Consider the following 16,399-nt stretch of genomic DNA (forward strand, 5'->3'; position numbering starts at 1 on the left):
CAGTAGCAGCTTTTTGATATGAGCATAATTGTCAATTGGTTCCCACTGTCTCCTTGTATCTCAAGGACTGGGGATGGTAAGAAATTACTTTAAAATGCAGTCCTAAAATCTCTAGTTGTGTTAACGCAGATTCTGACAAGCAATTCACTAGCATTTAAATCTGAAACTGCTAATCACCCACCGAGATTTATCTACAAGAGGTCTGTGAGGAAGACAGGTGATGAGAGGTATTGGGAGAACTGATGCCTTCATAACCCTTTCCCAACCCCCTTTCCCAAGGGGGGAACCAACCCCCTTTCCCAAGTGTGTGAGGGTTTTCAGTCTTAGATTTTATTTCCTTTGCATATTTCAGTTTCATTCATCTCAGTGATTACTTTGCCTCCCCTCTTGCTCCTTCCTCCCCTGGTCCTGCCATGCGGGAGCATTGGGCATGAAACAGACTGCAGCCTGCAGCAGGAAATAGGGACAGGGCAGGTATCTGTTAAATGACCTTTCAAATTCATGGCTTCCTGCGCCTTTCTTCCTCCGTTTAGCCCTAAGAATACTCTCTTTTAGGGGCAGTGGTGTAGAGGGGAAGGTTCTGCCTTCAGGATAGTTTATCTGTGGCCCGGTTTTGCTGTTCTATTTACCTGTTTTTCAAGTTGCAGAAACAGCATTGTGGAGATCCTGGATGCAGAAGTTGTTAGCTGAAAAGATCCTGTAATTAATATTAAGTGCAGGAAACGACTGGGCCTGATGATTTGAAAGGCCTGCATTCTTTCAGTTGCTTATCTTCAGTGGCCTGCGAAGCTGCAAGTGGGAGTGTATAGAGGCTGTTTCCCTCTCCTCCTGGGGCATGCTGGCTGTGTGCTGTCTGCCCAGGGCCCCTAGCTGTCTCCTAAAATAACCCTGTTAAAGGAACGATGTGTTAGGAGGTAATAAAATAACAACCATATCGTTATCATGGCTCATTGCAGGCCTACTTCAATAAATACTTATCAAATACCTTTCCCAAACTTTGGAATGCTTTTATTTAAAGGAAGAGAAAATGATCTCCCAACGAGCTAATAACTGAAGCTTGTGAGACTGGATTGGGGCAGGGGAGTCCATTCTGTTACTGTTGGCATTGAACCCTCATCTTCCCAGGGAGAAAGAGAAGGGGCCGGGGGGATGAGAAATCATTCTCCTACTCTAATGAGGAAGTTGTGCCTCCAAAAAGGAGAGGGCCCGAGAAACCTGCCAGCGCTAGAAATCATTCATCTAAGTGCATCTGATTTCACATAAACTAATGCCTGCCTGCAAAGGAGCAGGAGAAAATTCAAGTTTAGAACTTTGCCCTGGAAACCAGAGTGGTGCTGTCGCTTATCAAGCCTCAAGGATACCTTACTGAGACTTTCAAAGACAAGAAATGAAACCTCTTTGTACAAATGTGTACGTGTGTACATATACTCCGCACAGGTACCTGTTCAGTTAATGCATTTAAATTGCTCCAAATGTCTGTCTCAGAGACTGTTTTTTCTGTTCTGTCTCTTCTCTCTCTCTCTCCCTCCTTCATCTTTTATCTTTTACCTATTGTGTTCTGGCTGAGCCCTGATGGATCACAATCTGAAAAGCATCTTCTTGGGAGCACAGGGGTGGGGGGGGGGTGAGAGGGGGCTTTGGACGCAGCCTGGCTAGACCCCCAAATGTCTATAATGACACCTGTGAACTATGAAACTTGCTAAAACATAAGTACTGATTATTTAAAAGAAGTAAAGCATCTCTTAGTGAATATTATTTGAGCTCCAGTGATCTGTTTTGATTTTTAAAAAATTATACCTTGGGCTATCAAAGTTTTCATGAAGGCTGAAACTTGTGTAATTCACTGCTCGGTCAGTGAAAATACTGTCACCATCCACATATGTGGTGCAGGCTCCCATGCAGATGTGTGGGACAGCATTTCTGTGTTCCTGGTGATGCCTTACAAAAAGAGCCTTATTCCTGCTCCCTCTTTTTACCCACAAGACTTCTTCACAGGCCATTGTATTTTCTAGAAGAGGGGAAGGATAACGTTTCTAGGGAAGTGAGAAAAGAAAAGCAGCGAGAGCTTCTTTGCGCTGACCAGTCAACTGGATATCGACCACCTGTCTTCACGGGAAAGAAATAGATGGCAGTGAATAAGCGAGAGTCTAGTTTTCCAAGAAGCTCAATGATTTTCCCAAATCAATACAGCTCGTCAGGCCTCAGAACAAAGGCTGCGGGGGAGGTGACAGTGATGGAAGTGGCTCTCTGTTCTTTTGTGTATTAAACCATAAGACCCATGGGGAAACAAGGTTTCTTTAACCAGGTTTCCCCACCCCCTTTTCTAGGGCTTATTCGATGTATTGGGGTGGGGGGGGAATCCTTTAAGGTTTTTTGTTTTGTTTTGTTTTAAGATTTCCGTAGATTCTATCCCGATGATCGAATGTACTTTTGAAAGAGATAAGCACAGTCAAGTAAGAAAGAATATCATCTTTTAAAATGTAGATTAGAACAGCCTTTTGCCATTGCTTTTTGGTATTGGTTTAACACATTTATTTGAATTAAGGTCTTACATTTTTTCTTGTTATTTATGGACAGGCTTTAGACGAACCAGAAAGAAATGTCTCAGTGTTCAGATTAACCTCTGGCAAATAAAGAATCATAACTGTCCTCCCATAAGCGGACCTTGTTCCTAATGTCCTGAAAATAACACCGAACCCTACTAGGAATGCTGAACTGTCAATGGAGAGGTTATAATTAACGTAGACAGCGTGGTGCCAGCATTTTCCAGCCGCCGACAGAGAACATCTATCCAAACCAGCAATTTTTAGCCCTTCATTCCTTTAATCTTTAAGCTCACTGTGCTTTCATAAAGCAGGACATTAACACCAGAGCAGTGCGTCTCGGGTTTATGACTGGGGTGGCGGCACACTAGGGCGTAAAGCGTTCATTACACTTCCCCTTGTTAATACTGCCCTATCTCCCAACCCCATTGCCTACACTATTTGTTCAGATAAAGCCCACTGTTCAGGGTGACTAATCGCAGCACTGTGTTCCAGATGGTTTGATTACAGGATGTGGTTAAAGTGACTCTTTAAACATTCAGCCCAGCAGTAGAGCTCTTTTTTAAAAAAAAAATACTGCATTTTCTGGTCATGTCGCAACACTTATTTTCCTAGTCCTGGTGCTCCAGACATCCTCGGCAGAGGTACTAGGAAGGTCCCTCTGTTCTTTGGCTGTCAGGTACTTCATTGGCAACCCAGTTGTGAATTTAAAATTCCCCCCAATGATTATAAACTCAACTTTGTCCTTTGAAGAAAGACCTATCTGAAGGTTTGAAGCTCTGAAGCCAGAAACACGAACAAGTGTACTAGACAAGACTCAGCTTTGTAAAAAGTACCAGTGTTGGGCACAACAGAATTTTAGAAGGAGGGAGTTCAGTACAGAGGAGTGGTGATAAATCCTACCTTGTACAATAGTCACATTGTATAAAAATAGAGAGTAATGTGATATCCTAAATACAGGAACTTTATCCCGTGCTCAGGAAATAGCATATTGTGGCATTTCTATTGTCACTGATGTTTCTACTAGAAAAAAAAAAAATGGAAAGAAGGAAAGAAATGTGTACACTTAAAAAAAAAAAAAGGATTGTGGCATAAATGGGTTCCATTTCGGTGTTATTGGAGTGAGGTTTCTGTTTAGTGCACACCCAGGCCATGCAGATGTGGCAGTGTGAATAAGAGGCCCGAGAAACGATGTCGGATTCCAAATTCGGCATTTGCAGTGCTTGGCAAAAGACTTCTGTCCCAGGGATGAGGCACTTTAAAAACCCTGAAAGAGTCTGTAAACTCTACTATAAACAGAGTTCGGCTGATCCACTGGGAAATCAGGCATTTGCCCAGTTCTTGAGGAAACATCTTCACAAATCCCAGAAACAGTAATTCATAAACCATATTTATAACATCTTCAAAGCAAAATCTCTCCATGGAGAATTTCCTATCATCTTGAAGCTAGTGGGAGACGATGCTTATTGGAAAAGTATGGTAATCGTGAAAAGACACTGGGTAGCACTCCCATCTCGATTTTCTTCAGTCGTCATCTAGTAGCCCCTGGGAGTCGGATGAACTCCCTCCGTGTGCTGGGCACCGTGCCCACAGGTACGGTAGGTGCAACAGTGCTCACGTCTTCAGGGAGTGGAGTCGGGTTGGAAGAGACAGGCCTCTTGTGTATATGAGTGGAGTAAGGTTTTAAAGGGACCGTGTAGTTTAAGACAGTCTCCGCAGTGTTCAAACAGTTAAGAGTTTATTTGCTGCTCACCTATTGGAGTGAATTCGGTCTTCCTGTTGGATGGAGGTTCTCCTGGTCAGAGGGTCCCAGCTGAAGGAGGCTGTGCCATCTTCTGTGGCCTTCCGGGTTGCTGTAGTCTCCATGGCAGTGAGCCAGGAAGGTGGAGAGATCTGAGGCACATGCACAGGAGATTGTTCTGGGCCAGGCCTGGCAGTGGCACTTATCAGTTCACTTGCCTTTCATAGAACTGAGGGACAGGAGCACGTCTAACCGGTAGGGCAGAAGCTGAGAAAGTGTCTAGCTGTGGATCAGAGGGAAACCGTGGATTCTGGGGCACATCCGCTGGGGAGAGGACTTGGATGGAGCGTAGTGGGGCCTCAGGAGGGAGTGGCCGCTTTCTGGTGGTATGCATGGTCTGTGTGTCTGGAGAGGATGCATAGAAGAGAGAACGTTAGACTTGGCCTCTGCTTGGTCCTCATTCATTAGGAACCTGAACTTTCCTTGGGGATTTGGTCAAGTCCACCTTTAAAGGTTTTTTTTCCCAGGGCAATTAAAAGTGTGATATCAAGAATGGTTGAAGAAACTTGTTTATGCTGGAGGGGAAAAAAGAGGGCAGCTGGAGGCAAAGGGAATATCGACACGGTCATTGTCCTTGCGTGGGTGAACGGCTGTCAAGTGGACTGTCTGTAGGGTCTCAGAAGGCACAGCCAGGACCTAGGTGTTCAAAGACAGATTGTAGTTCAGAACCAGGAACAACTTTTTAACAAGATGACTGGAAAATATCAGGACGGTCCTGGGTCCTGGTGAGACACCGCCCTCCCCCCCCCACCTCCACCCCGTCAGCGATGAAGCAGGAGGGAAAAGGGACACGCAAATATGAGGGCCTTGCGCTACCCACTGGCCTCTGTCTCATAGCTATTATATCCTTGTCTCCATCATGGTCCTCTCTCCCTTCAGTAGCTTGTGACCTACAGGTTTCTACTCTTATTATCAACTTTCCCTTCTATATCACTAGCTCAGATTCCCAAAGCACGTCCTTGTTTAGTTACCTCTGCTTCAGTTGCCCATCACTGGAACTGTCAGAGGAGGCCAGGGTTAGGATAAGTGGTCTAGGAGCCTAGTCACCTGAGACTACCCTCTGAGCAGGGACTGTGGGCAGGGCGGTTACTATGAAAGTCACATCCTGGGTCTAGTTTAATCAGATGGATTAAGGGGCCTACTCTCTAGTATGGGTAATATGCAAACCGTACTTCCACTTCTGGAATACAGGGTATCCCTATGTCCGGCTACAAGTTTGCAGACCCTTAAAAGTATAGAGTTTGTATGGAGTTACAGGCAAAAAACATGGTTGATTCTGTAGCACCAAATAGGTTCCTAGGGTTGTATACCCTGTAGATGCACAATAAATGCTTAATGGGCCTGGCCATCTCTCTGGGAACACTTAACTGCGAAGTATTGACAAGAGGAGATAATAGAACACTGTGAATGTGGAATCCTTATGGGATCTCAGGGCTCTATTGGCTTTTATAGAGGTAAGGAAAGGGCTCAGGTTATAGAACACAGAGCACCTTCTTACTAAGTGTCCTGTAGGTAAGATGCTTTGTGGCGGCAGCAGCTTAGATTGTGTACCAGTATCTAAGCCATACCCTTAATACAAAGAAGAAAACCCTGTGTGGGAAGCACACCCAAACCATCTGTTGCTCTCTTCAGCTTTATTTTTACCTTATTGGTAATAATCTTACGATATTTTTCAAATATAAAGTGTTACAGGGCAGGCATTATTAACATTCTGAGAAAGACGATGCCCAGTCTGTGGGTGGGAAGGGAAGACAATAAATCTGGTGGGATACCTGAGAAGATAAAGATGAAAAGGACTTGTACAGAGTATCCCCAGCACCTTGCAAATTGGCCACATGTTTGAAGGAATGAAATGTGTAGTAAGAGAAATATTAACTCTTTTTGGAATAAATGTACATTTGTTTTTAGTTTATATATGATAAGTGAGAAAAATAACCATGCCCAGGTTTATAAAATTCGAATTTGGACTTCTGAAGGACTCATGTTCATGTTGGGCATTTACGCCTTTAAAAAGTATAGTCTGCTTTATAAGGCCATGGGTTACAAAGTGTTCAAGGTGCTGTGACTTCAAAATGATAAGCCTTTTATATCTTTTAGAACTAAACATTACCTTTGTACTTGGCCCCTCACAATAGGATGTTGTCTAAACATAGACTTCCTGACAAAGAAACAGTACACTTTGTAGTTTATATGAGAAGCATTCCTTAAGCCTTCATTCCAATACAGAGCAGATTTGGCTGCGTAAACATGTGCGTGCGTGTATTTGCACGTGAATTCTAGGCAGACATAAATATTACGTGACATTGTGAAGTGGATTGTGCATATAAAGAAAAATAGACCAAGCACACGTATTTAATTAAGAAACTGTTCAAAATTTTCCAGGGAGTAGAGCATTTATTTTGAACATTTTTTAAGATAGAGGGATTCTAGGAAAATTAGGCTGACTTACTGAGGCCCTTTGAAGTTGAAAATACTTTTTTTTTTTTAAGAATGATAATGATTATAATACTGTCACTTGTACTTAGATAAGAGTGTGGCTTCAAGAAATAAGTGTCAGGCGATGGGAATAGTTTTGCAGCGTGGAAGTTGCAACTTGTGTTTCTCCCATGCGACAGCTTCACCCGATAACCCCATCTAACCAACGATTAACTGTGTATTGGGGTCCCGTCCTTCTCTCCGGCCCCCACGTTTCCCTTTGTCCTGTTCCGAGACCAGGAATTTGATGCTGAGGGTTGTGAGCGGGCTGGCGTGATGTATGTGCGTGGAGCTGCGCAGTGTGGGTCATGCTGGGAAAGCCAGCACGGTCATGCGGACAGTAGCCTTTCAACACACGGATCAGCCCGCGTTGATTTACGGAGCTGGGCAGCCCTCTTGTCCCCAAGAGAGCCCCGGCTCAGGGAGCGCGCCCTCGCCTCGTGGCCAGCCCGCCACCGCGGCCGCCTCTTCCCCTGGCGATGCTCCTTTATCCCGGGCTGCTGCCTCGCTGGTCCGGACGGCCGCCCTCGGCTCAGCCAATCAGACGCCGGCGTTCCCAGCAGGCGTCGGCCAATCCGCGGCCATCATTTGCTGGAAACGCGAAACCCTTTGGGGAAAAGCAATAACAAAAGCCTTTCACTGCAGACAAATGTTAAGTGTCTGTGCAGACTTTTCCTGTTTTTAATTTTATTACTGTAAGAATGGAGGGTTTGTTGTTTCTTTCATGTTTCCTTTCAAGCAATTTTAATTATACATTTGTGCTACATCAGGGACTCTGGAACGCAGTGTTTCAGCCTATTGGGTCTAAAGCTAAAATGCAGTACCCTTCTGGCAGTACAGATAGATTCCTGCACTGTAAATATAGCTGACATGCTAAAGAATTTTAAGCAGCTGCAAAGGTCTTTGACACCACACACAGTGCCCCAGAGAGCAGATGATGAGAAAACCAGCTCGTCTTCCCCTTCGCCTTGTCTCCCACCCCCTCCCTTTTCCTGAAGGGATGTGCTCATAAAGAATCCTTTCCTCCAATTGTTCCGTCTTGTGCACATTTTGACCAAATGCCTAATTACCATCGATTCTCATCTCAATAAGAATTTTTATACTCAATGGCTTTAATTTTTTTTTTTCCCTGAAGGAGTTAGAATGGAGTCAACTGTGATTTGAGGAAATGCTTGCTTTGCTTCGTGCTAACTGCCCCCCAAACCCCCCCTCCTGCCCCCCATTGATATAGTGAGTAAGTTCAGCTGTCACCTAAGTAATAGTAACACAGACCATATGGGAAACAATTCTTAAATCTCTTTTTGGGCCTTTTGAAAGAAATCCTTTCTTCCCCACTATTTGAGTCACAACGATGCAAATATTTTACCTGCTGTTAAAGACATTCCCAAGGAAATGAGTCTTACCTTGTGAGGTGTCCCTTACCACAAAGGAGTTCAGTACAGATTTGCTGCAGAATTCAAAACGGCAGTGAGCAAGTGAGTAAACCAGCTAGAGATAGACTTTGAGTATTGCCCCTTGGTGTTTCCAAGAAAGAAGGGGGAGTGGTGCTTTATAGAAGCTAAGACACACTTAAATACTTTATTTCTTTACCCTAATATTTTATGCGTGTCTCAAAATCTAGGTCCTTTTACTGTATGCTTTAAAGGAGTGAGTTAAAAAAAATATGGCACTTGTCCTCTAGAGAAATAAAGAGGATGTTATATTTTGTTTCCCTATGACATTTGGTATACTAAGTGCACTTAAGTTTAGTAATTCACAGATGCAGTGCTAAATTAAATTGTCTGTCTGCAAAGCAGTTGGGAAAAGCAGAATGGCTTGCAGGAAACAAGCGTGTTGGTTTTGAGGTTGTTGTTTTTTTTTTTTCTAATCCTCTGTGGCAAATGCTTACTAAAGTTGGTTCTAAAGATAACCCCAAGAGCAAACCTATTGTGCACATTTATTTTCTTAAGAGGGCTATTTTAGGAGTCCTTAATATGAAACAAGACCAAACAGTGAAACAGATACCATACCAAGGCTGATTCTTGTCTCACAAAGCCAGAGAGGGGAGGATTAGGAAAGAGAAATCATAGCTGATTGTCTGCTATCTGAACTCCAAGCTCCCGCTTCCCCCCCGCCCCCCGACCTATTTTTGTGCACGCGCATCATTTTTTTCCTAAATAAAAATCACCGTTATTTTATACTGTTGAATTGGAAGCGAAACCGATCCCTTTCAGTCACCTTCTGGTTTGAGCACTGGTAACTGGGGCTTAGTTTTTGTTGGCTGCTTGCCAAACGAAAGCAATTATGTGTAATAATAGAAAAATTAAGAGGTGAGTGTTGCCGTTTTACAGCAGGACACGGCAAAAACCATTTCCTTCTGTCAGCAGTATCTTGATTACACTCTCACACGTAGCCCTTACCCTTTTGTACCACGCGCGTATGCTCGTGAACACACACACACACACACACACACACACACACACACACACACACACACACACATGATTTCCTGTGGGTTTTTGCTTGAGGTCACTGAAACCAGAAAGAGGAAGAATGCAAACCACAGCTTTTGAAAGCAAATGAGAATAGAGCTTTGCTGGTAAAAAGAAGAGTAATAATAAATGAACTGGAAATAGGGTAATTTGTGCTAACCTTGGTCCGTCTTCGTTCCCCACTCCTGCAGGTGTCCTAGTGGTCAATGTCACGTGGAGGAACAAAACGTACGTAGGGACCTTATTGGACTGCACCAAGCACGACTGGGCCCCTCCCAGGTAGGCATGGAGCCTTCGACTTCAGGCTCTGTTTTTCTCTCCTCCTTCCTCTCCTTCCCCTCTCCTTCCCCCATCCTCTCTTTGCAAGGAGACTACAGAGAGAGATTAATAATGCATAAAAGTCAGTTTGTAATTGAAACCAGGCAAAAGAGCAATAGGCAATTCAGGATTGAATACGGTAAAATGCAGATGCTGGGTTGCTTTTTTGTAGGGAGATCGCTACTTCCTGCCCCTTCTCTTTCTCCTTTGTTTTCTTTTTCTCAATACGGGAATTTGAACTGGATTGGAAACTTAGCTACCCGAGCTGGTTTTCTGAGGAAGAACGTTAAGCCATCGGTAGCCTGTTCTTTTGCAGGTGTTGAAATTGTCAGTGGAAGAATCGGGTGACTTTTCTTTATCTGGGCCCAGCCCTCAAGATGCTGGGGTGTTGCCTGCTCTTTAGCTGCATTGCGCGCCTTGTGATTTCACTTGGCTCCTTTGGGGATGCTCGTTTTGACATCTGTTACTTGCTTCCCTAGGTTCTGCGAGTCACCGACCAGCGACCTGGAGATGAGAGGGGGCCGGGGCCGGGGGAAAAGAGCAAGGTCTACCGCAGCCGCCCCGGGCTCGGAGGCCAGCTTCACAGAGTCCAGAGGGCTGCAGAACAAGAACAGAGGGGGGGCCAATGGGAAAGGGAGGCGGGGCAGCCTCAATGCCAGCGGGCGAAGGACACCCCCGAATTGTGCCGCGGAGGACATCAAAGCCAGCCCCTCCTCCACCAACAAAAGGAAAAACAAGCCTCCGATGGAGCTAGACCTGAACTCCAGCTCCGAGGACAATAAGCCCGGGAAGCGTGTCCGCACAAATTCAAGAAGCACTCCCACCACCCCTCAGGGGAAACCAGAGACGACTTTTTTGGACCAGGGCTGCTCTTCTCCAGTGTTGATTGATTGTCCGCACCCAAACTGCAACAAAAAGTACAAGCACATCAACGGCCTCAGGTACCACCAGGCTCATGCCCACTTAGACCCAGAGAACAAGCTGGAGTTCGAACCGGACAGCGAGGGCAAGATCTCGGACTGCGAGGAGGCCTTGAGCAACGTGGCGCTGGAATGCGGCGAGCCAAGCACAAGTGTATCGACTTACGAGCAGGTGAAGGCGCCAGTGTCCCCTGGCTCGGGGAACGCCCCCGGAACCCCCAAGGGGAAGAGAGAGCTGATGAGCAATGGCCCGGGCTCTGTTATCGGATCGAAGCCTGGGAAGAATTCTGGCAAAAAGAAGGGCCTCAACAGCGACCTCAACAACCTTCCCGTCATCTCCAACATGACGGCCACCGTAGACAGCTGCTCGGCAGCAGACGGCAGTTTGGCTGCCGAGATGCCCAAACTGGAAGCAGAAGGCTTAATCGACAAGAAAACTTTGGGAGAGAAAGAAAAGGGCAAAAAAGCCAACAGTTGCAAAATGGACAAAAATCTCTCTAAGCTTAAAAGTGCCCGGCCCATTGCCCCCGCTCCGGCCCCAACGCCGCCACAGCTAATCGCTATTCCCACTGCAGCCTTTACGGGCACCACCACGGGGACCATACCCGGACTGCCCTCCCTCACGACCACGGCGGTCCAGGCCACACCAAAGAGTCCTCCGTTAAAGCCCATTCAGCCAAAGCCCACGATCATGGGGGAGCCCGTCACCGTGAACCCAGCTCTCGTGTCGCTCAAAGACAAAAAGAAAAAGGAGAAGCGGAAGCTGAAGGACAAAGAAGGGAAAGAGACGGGGAGCCCGAAAACGGACGCGAAGCTGGGCAAACTAGAGGACGCCAAGGGGGCTGGCAGAGATGTATCCGCGCATTTTTTAAAGGACCATCTCAACAAGAACGAAGGGCTGGCGAACGGACTGTCCGAGTCGCAAGAGAGTCGGATGGCCAGTATCAAAGCCGAGGCCGATAAGGTTTACACTTTCACCGACAACGCTCCCAGCCCTTCCATCGGGAGCGCCTCGAGGATGGAGTGCAGCGCTTTGGTGAACGGGCAGGCGCCCGTGGCCCCGCTGCACGTGCTGACCCAGAACGGGGCCGAGAGTTCCGCGGCCAAGACGAGCAGCCCTGCCTACTCGGACATCTCTGATGCTGCCGATGACGGCGGTTCTGACAGCAGGTCGGAGGGCGTGAGGTCAAAGGCCAGTTCCCCGTCAGATATCCTTTCTAGTAAGGACGGTGTCGTAAAAGGGCATTCTTCAACGACAGCACAATCATCTCAGATGAAAGAGTCCCACTCTCCCTATTACCATGGCTACGATCCTTATTACTCTCCGAGTTACATGCACCCTGGGCAGGTCGGTGCCCCTGTAGCTGGGAACGGCGGGAGCACGCAGGGAATGAAGATCAAGAAGGAGTCTGAGGAAGATGCGGAGAAGAAAGACAAGGCAGAGCAGCTCGAGGCCAAGAAAGTGGACCATAATTCTGCATCCTTACAGCCTCAGCACCAATCGGTGATCACGCAGAGACACCCGGCCCTGGCTCAGTCACTGTATTATGGCCAGTACGCCTACGGGCTCTATATGGACCAGAAGTCTCTGATGGCCACCAGCCCTGCCTATAGACAGCAGTACGAGAAGTACTATGAGGACCAGAGGCTGGCAGAGCAGAAAATGGCCCAGACTGGGAGAGGAGACTGTGAAAGGAAAAATGAGCTCCCCTTGAAAGAGCTGGGCAAAGACGACAGTAAACAGAAAAACATGCCATCGGCCACAATCTCAAAAGCTCCCTCTACTCCGGAGCCTAACAAAAACCATTCTAAACTAGGGCCGTCAGTGCCTAATAAATCTGAGGAGACAGGTAAATCACAGCTTCTCTCCAATCACCAGCAGCAGCTTCAGGCCGACAGCTTCAAAGCTAAGCAGATGGAAAACCACCAGCTTATTAAGGAGGCTGTAGAAATGAAATCTGTCATGGACTCTATGAAGCAGACAGGTGTAGACCCAACCTCGAGATTTAAACAAGTAAGATTGTGGAGTGTGGTCCCCACAGGGAGAGAGCAGTCTGAGACTTGTACATGGCTGGGCTTGATCTGGTTAAAGAGTTCTTCACAGGAAATCCACCCAAGGGTTCCTTAGGCTGGATTCCTCTTCCCCTGAAAAATATTTTAAATGATTCTCTCGGGAGTTCTTGTGTACCTCTGAAATGTACATTGCTCACTGTTTCCTTGTCACGTTGTGTCGTAAAAAGAACCTTGGCCATGTGCTTTGCAGACTCACGTTCCCTGCCATTAACTAACTGACTCTGATGAGGTCCCTTCATTTCTTTCTGAGTCCAGAGTGAGGGAATTCTACCCCATAGCAGCTGAGTTCTCTTCTAACTCTGAGATTCTGAGTCTGAGCACTCAAACAGTTTGTTCTTTTACATTTTCAAATTCATTTTGGCATCTTCTGGGCAGATTAAGACGGGGACCTTAAATTCACATTTCCCACTCATCCTTTTAATGAAACTCGGGGTGTCTTGAGGTGCCTAGAGTTCCGTTTTACGCTCTACATTAAGGGCCTCAAAGCAGAGCTCAGTGCTTCTCGCTTGTGAGGAGAGCAAGGAGTCTGGGCGGATGGGCCTCAGGCAGTCATCCCAGAGCCCCCCGTGGTGAGCCAGTCTGAGGTTAAATGTGCCAACACCTGAAAATCGGTCACCATGAAACCACACATGTGCCAGCACTTTCTGTCACAATTCAGACGTCCTGACTCAACTGCAGTCCCACGAGTATTAATTCTGGTATTTCCCAGCATCCCAGCCCCCACTGAGAGGGAGGGGGGCTTAGAGGTCCCTGGTGAATAAGAGCAACAGAATCCTTTCTTCATGCTCATTTCTGTCCCAGAGTTGGGCCTTAACCCTAGATACCCAGTGGGTTTATATCATGAATGGGATGGGCGCTGGGGTGGTCACAAAGGCCATTTGAGGACCCTCAGTTTCCCCATTTCTGGAGGCTCGAATCAAGCTGTGACTTCACAGGGCTGCATTAGAACTATACAATTTGGGAGATTTATGGATGCCTTTGTTTCCTGGTAGAAAAGCCATAGTGTGTCCTGTTAATTTTTAATTTTGTTTTGATTAAGATGTTAGCACATAATGAGACGTGATCCGGTTATATTAAGCCTCAGCTGCAGTAGGTGAAGAAAATGTATTAGGAAACCAAGAGTTTTCCCCTCTAAATGATGTAAATTGATATAATAATTACTTAAACTGTAGTAAAACTTAACTTAAACAGTAAGTAAAACATTGTTATCAGCTTGAGTTTTCTTAATTCTTCTTACCTGTGTGAGGTGTTAAAAGGAAAGCGAGGGTAAGATTAAACATGTCTGAGGATGTTACTTAATGTTAAGAAGTGACATTAACAGCCCAGCTCTGAATTCCAGCGGAGCTAAGTTTTGAAGCTCAGCTCCACAAACTGAGCAGCAGCGTGACCCTGATATTACTTGAGCTTGAAAAACTTAGCTTTTGTCTTCTGTAAAAGGGATTATTAATAATGCCTACCTCAGACATTATTCCTCTGTAAGAGGAGGCGGTAAAGCTCATTGCATAGTGTGAGCATATAAATAAATGTGAACTTAGAAGTAATAGTAATCGTGCTGTCATGGTGATGAATGAGTTTTTCTTGCAAATTGAAATTTTGAAACAAGTCTTTTTTTTTTTTTTTCCCCCAAAACCAGGATCCAGATTCAAGGACATGGCATCATTATGTATACCAACCCAAATACCTAGACCCGCAAAAGTCAGAAGAACTTGATAGAGAAAAGAAATTAAAAGAGGATAGTCCCAGGAAAACCCCCACCAAAGAGGGTGGTGTGCCCAGCCTTCCTGTATCGTTAACGAGCATCAAAGAGGAGCCCAAAGAGGCCAAGCGTCCTGATTCTCAATCCTTGGATGAGAGCAAGCTGAAAAACGATGATCGCAAGACTCCCGTGAGCTGGAAGGACTCTCGGGGAGCCAGAGTGGCCGTCTCCTCCCCCATGAGTCAGCATCAGTCCTACATACAGTACTTGCATGCTTACCCTTACCCGCAGATGTATGACCCCAGCCACCCTGCATACCGGGCTGTCTCTCCCGTCCTAATGCACAGTTACCCTGGTACGTGTCACGGGTTCTCACTGTATTGGAGGGAAGAGGCTGTGTTCAAATACTAGCTATTTTAAAACTCAGGATAAATTAGATGCTTCAAGAGTGACCTTTGTTTGGCTTGTATTTAATGCTACTTAAAGAAGTCCCAAAGATGAAACGGATTTAATGGAAGAGTTTTCTTTTTTAGACGAAATGTCAAGAGTCCTTAGCTCTAGTTTCCATAGGCTCCGATGGTCTGCTGCAGCCATTAGACTGACAGATACTTTATGGCCTAGGAAAATATTCTGAGCACTTACTGTCATAATCATAACAGTTACTATTCCTTGGAGTTAAACGGACACATAAACATATGAAATGGCTGGAAGCTCAGTTCTTTTTAGAAATCTCTGATCATCAGGATGAATTAACTGGGAAAAGAGAATCGGAGAACCTAGATACAGTTTAACGATGACGTAGCCCATTCTTAATGCAATATTCCCTACTTTAAGATCTCCGACTCTTTGTCCCAAATTCGTGTCATCCAGATGTTTTTGTTTTTTTTTTAAGATGTCGTCTGTAACTTGATGTGGCATTTGTTGTGTATCTGCAGGGGCCTATCTCTCGCCAGGATTTCATTACCCTGTTTACGGGAAGATGTCAGGGAGAGAAGAGGCAGAGAAAGTCAATACCAGCCCTAGCATCACCACGAAAACAACCACTGAATCGAAAGCACTGGATTTGCTCCACCAGCACGCCAGCCAGTACCGCAGCAAGTCTCCCGCTGTATGCCTCGTTTTGTCATCACTTACAAGTACTATGTTTCAGGGGGAGAAAAGCAGACAAGCTAGAGAACAGTCTTGAAATATAAATGGTTTTGGAACCCAGCTGTGATTTCAGGGTGCTGTTTTAGTCTAATACGGAAAGAATGGCATGTTCAAAAATAAGATGCTTTCATACATGGGGGAAAAGATTGTTAAAGCGTGTAAGGTAGCAGCAGTCTTTTCTGTTGGCAAATCTATACCTTGCTTACCCAGGAGGATGCTTGTTAGCCGGACATTTAAATTCATAGGAACGTGAAAATTCATGGGCGTGAAATATTTGTGTTGCACTCGTGTGCCAGAGTGAGTCACTTGGCTAAGGAGTGATGGCTGTCTCTGTTGTGCTTTGACCTTGACTCCTCCACACGTCCCTGTAACTCCGCGGAAGTGATTCAGACGTGTGTCTTTGTGAAAGACGGCTCCACTCCCACGCACCCACCTCCCCCAGAAAAGTGCAGTTGCTAGTCCTAGAGACTGTTGGGAAGAGAGAAAATACAAAGGATGTGGTAGTTCTTGCCTAGAAAAGAGAAGTTCGGAATAAATTAAAATATAGGCACCGTAATGTGCGTCTGAGTGTGTCTACCTGAGACTCTGTAAAGAAACCGGGAAAGATGATAAATGACTCTTTTCCTAAGAGTACTCCTTCTAGTGTGAAGATTTTTTTCAAGTAAGAAAAAGAACTTTAGCGAAAGGGTGGTTAAGTTCTAGTGGGTAAAAATGTCTCGGAAACCCACGATCCTTAACCACAGTATGATTTGGGAGAACTGGAGCTTCTCTTGAGTGTTCAAAGATTGAGAGATTTTGGAATACTTCCGGAGGCATAGGGCAATGATTTGCTTTGCTGATATTAACATATAATATTAGGTTGTATGTTCTCAATGGAGGCAAATATAAAGATAGGCTTAAAATTGTGAGATATATTCCCCTCACAAATTGTAATTAATATAGAAGAGTAATCA

At 45.6% G+C, this 16,399-nt stretch overlaps 1 protein-coding gene and 1 long non-coding RNA gene across 2 annotated transcripts in view; both read left to right on the forward strand.

The window, feature by feature from the left end:
• The window catches only part of ZNF608 (zinc finger protein 608), a 101,169-nt gene that overhangs the window by 81,908 nt on the left and 2,862 nt on the right, over positions 1-16,399 (forward strand). The window contains exons 3-6 of the mRNA XM_082455525.1: positions 9,482-9,569; positions 10,088-12,542; positions 14,235-14,652; positions 15,233-15,465. Coding sequence (XP_082311651.1) covers positions 9,482-9,569; positions 10,088-12,542; positions 14,235-14,652; positions 15,233-15,465 — 3,194 coding nt within the window. The remainder of the gene's footprint in view (positions 1-9,481; positions 9,570-10,087; positions 12,543-14,234; positions 14,653-15,232; positions 15,466-16,399) is intronic.
• On the forward strand, positions 290-6,367 carry LOC309658885. Its single transcript, XR_014262439.1, has 2 exons — positions 290-1,437; positions 2,578-6,367. It is a non-coding gene; the product is annotated as an uncharacterized lncRNA (long non-coding RNA).

Source organism: Balaenoptera physalus (genome assembly GCF_965194825.1).
Source record: "Balaenoptera physalus genome assembly, chromosome: 3".
Taxonomy (NCBI): domain Eukaryota; kingdom Metazoa; phylum Chordata; class Mammalia; order Artiodactyla; family Balaenopteridae; genus Balaenoptera; species Balaenoptera physalus.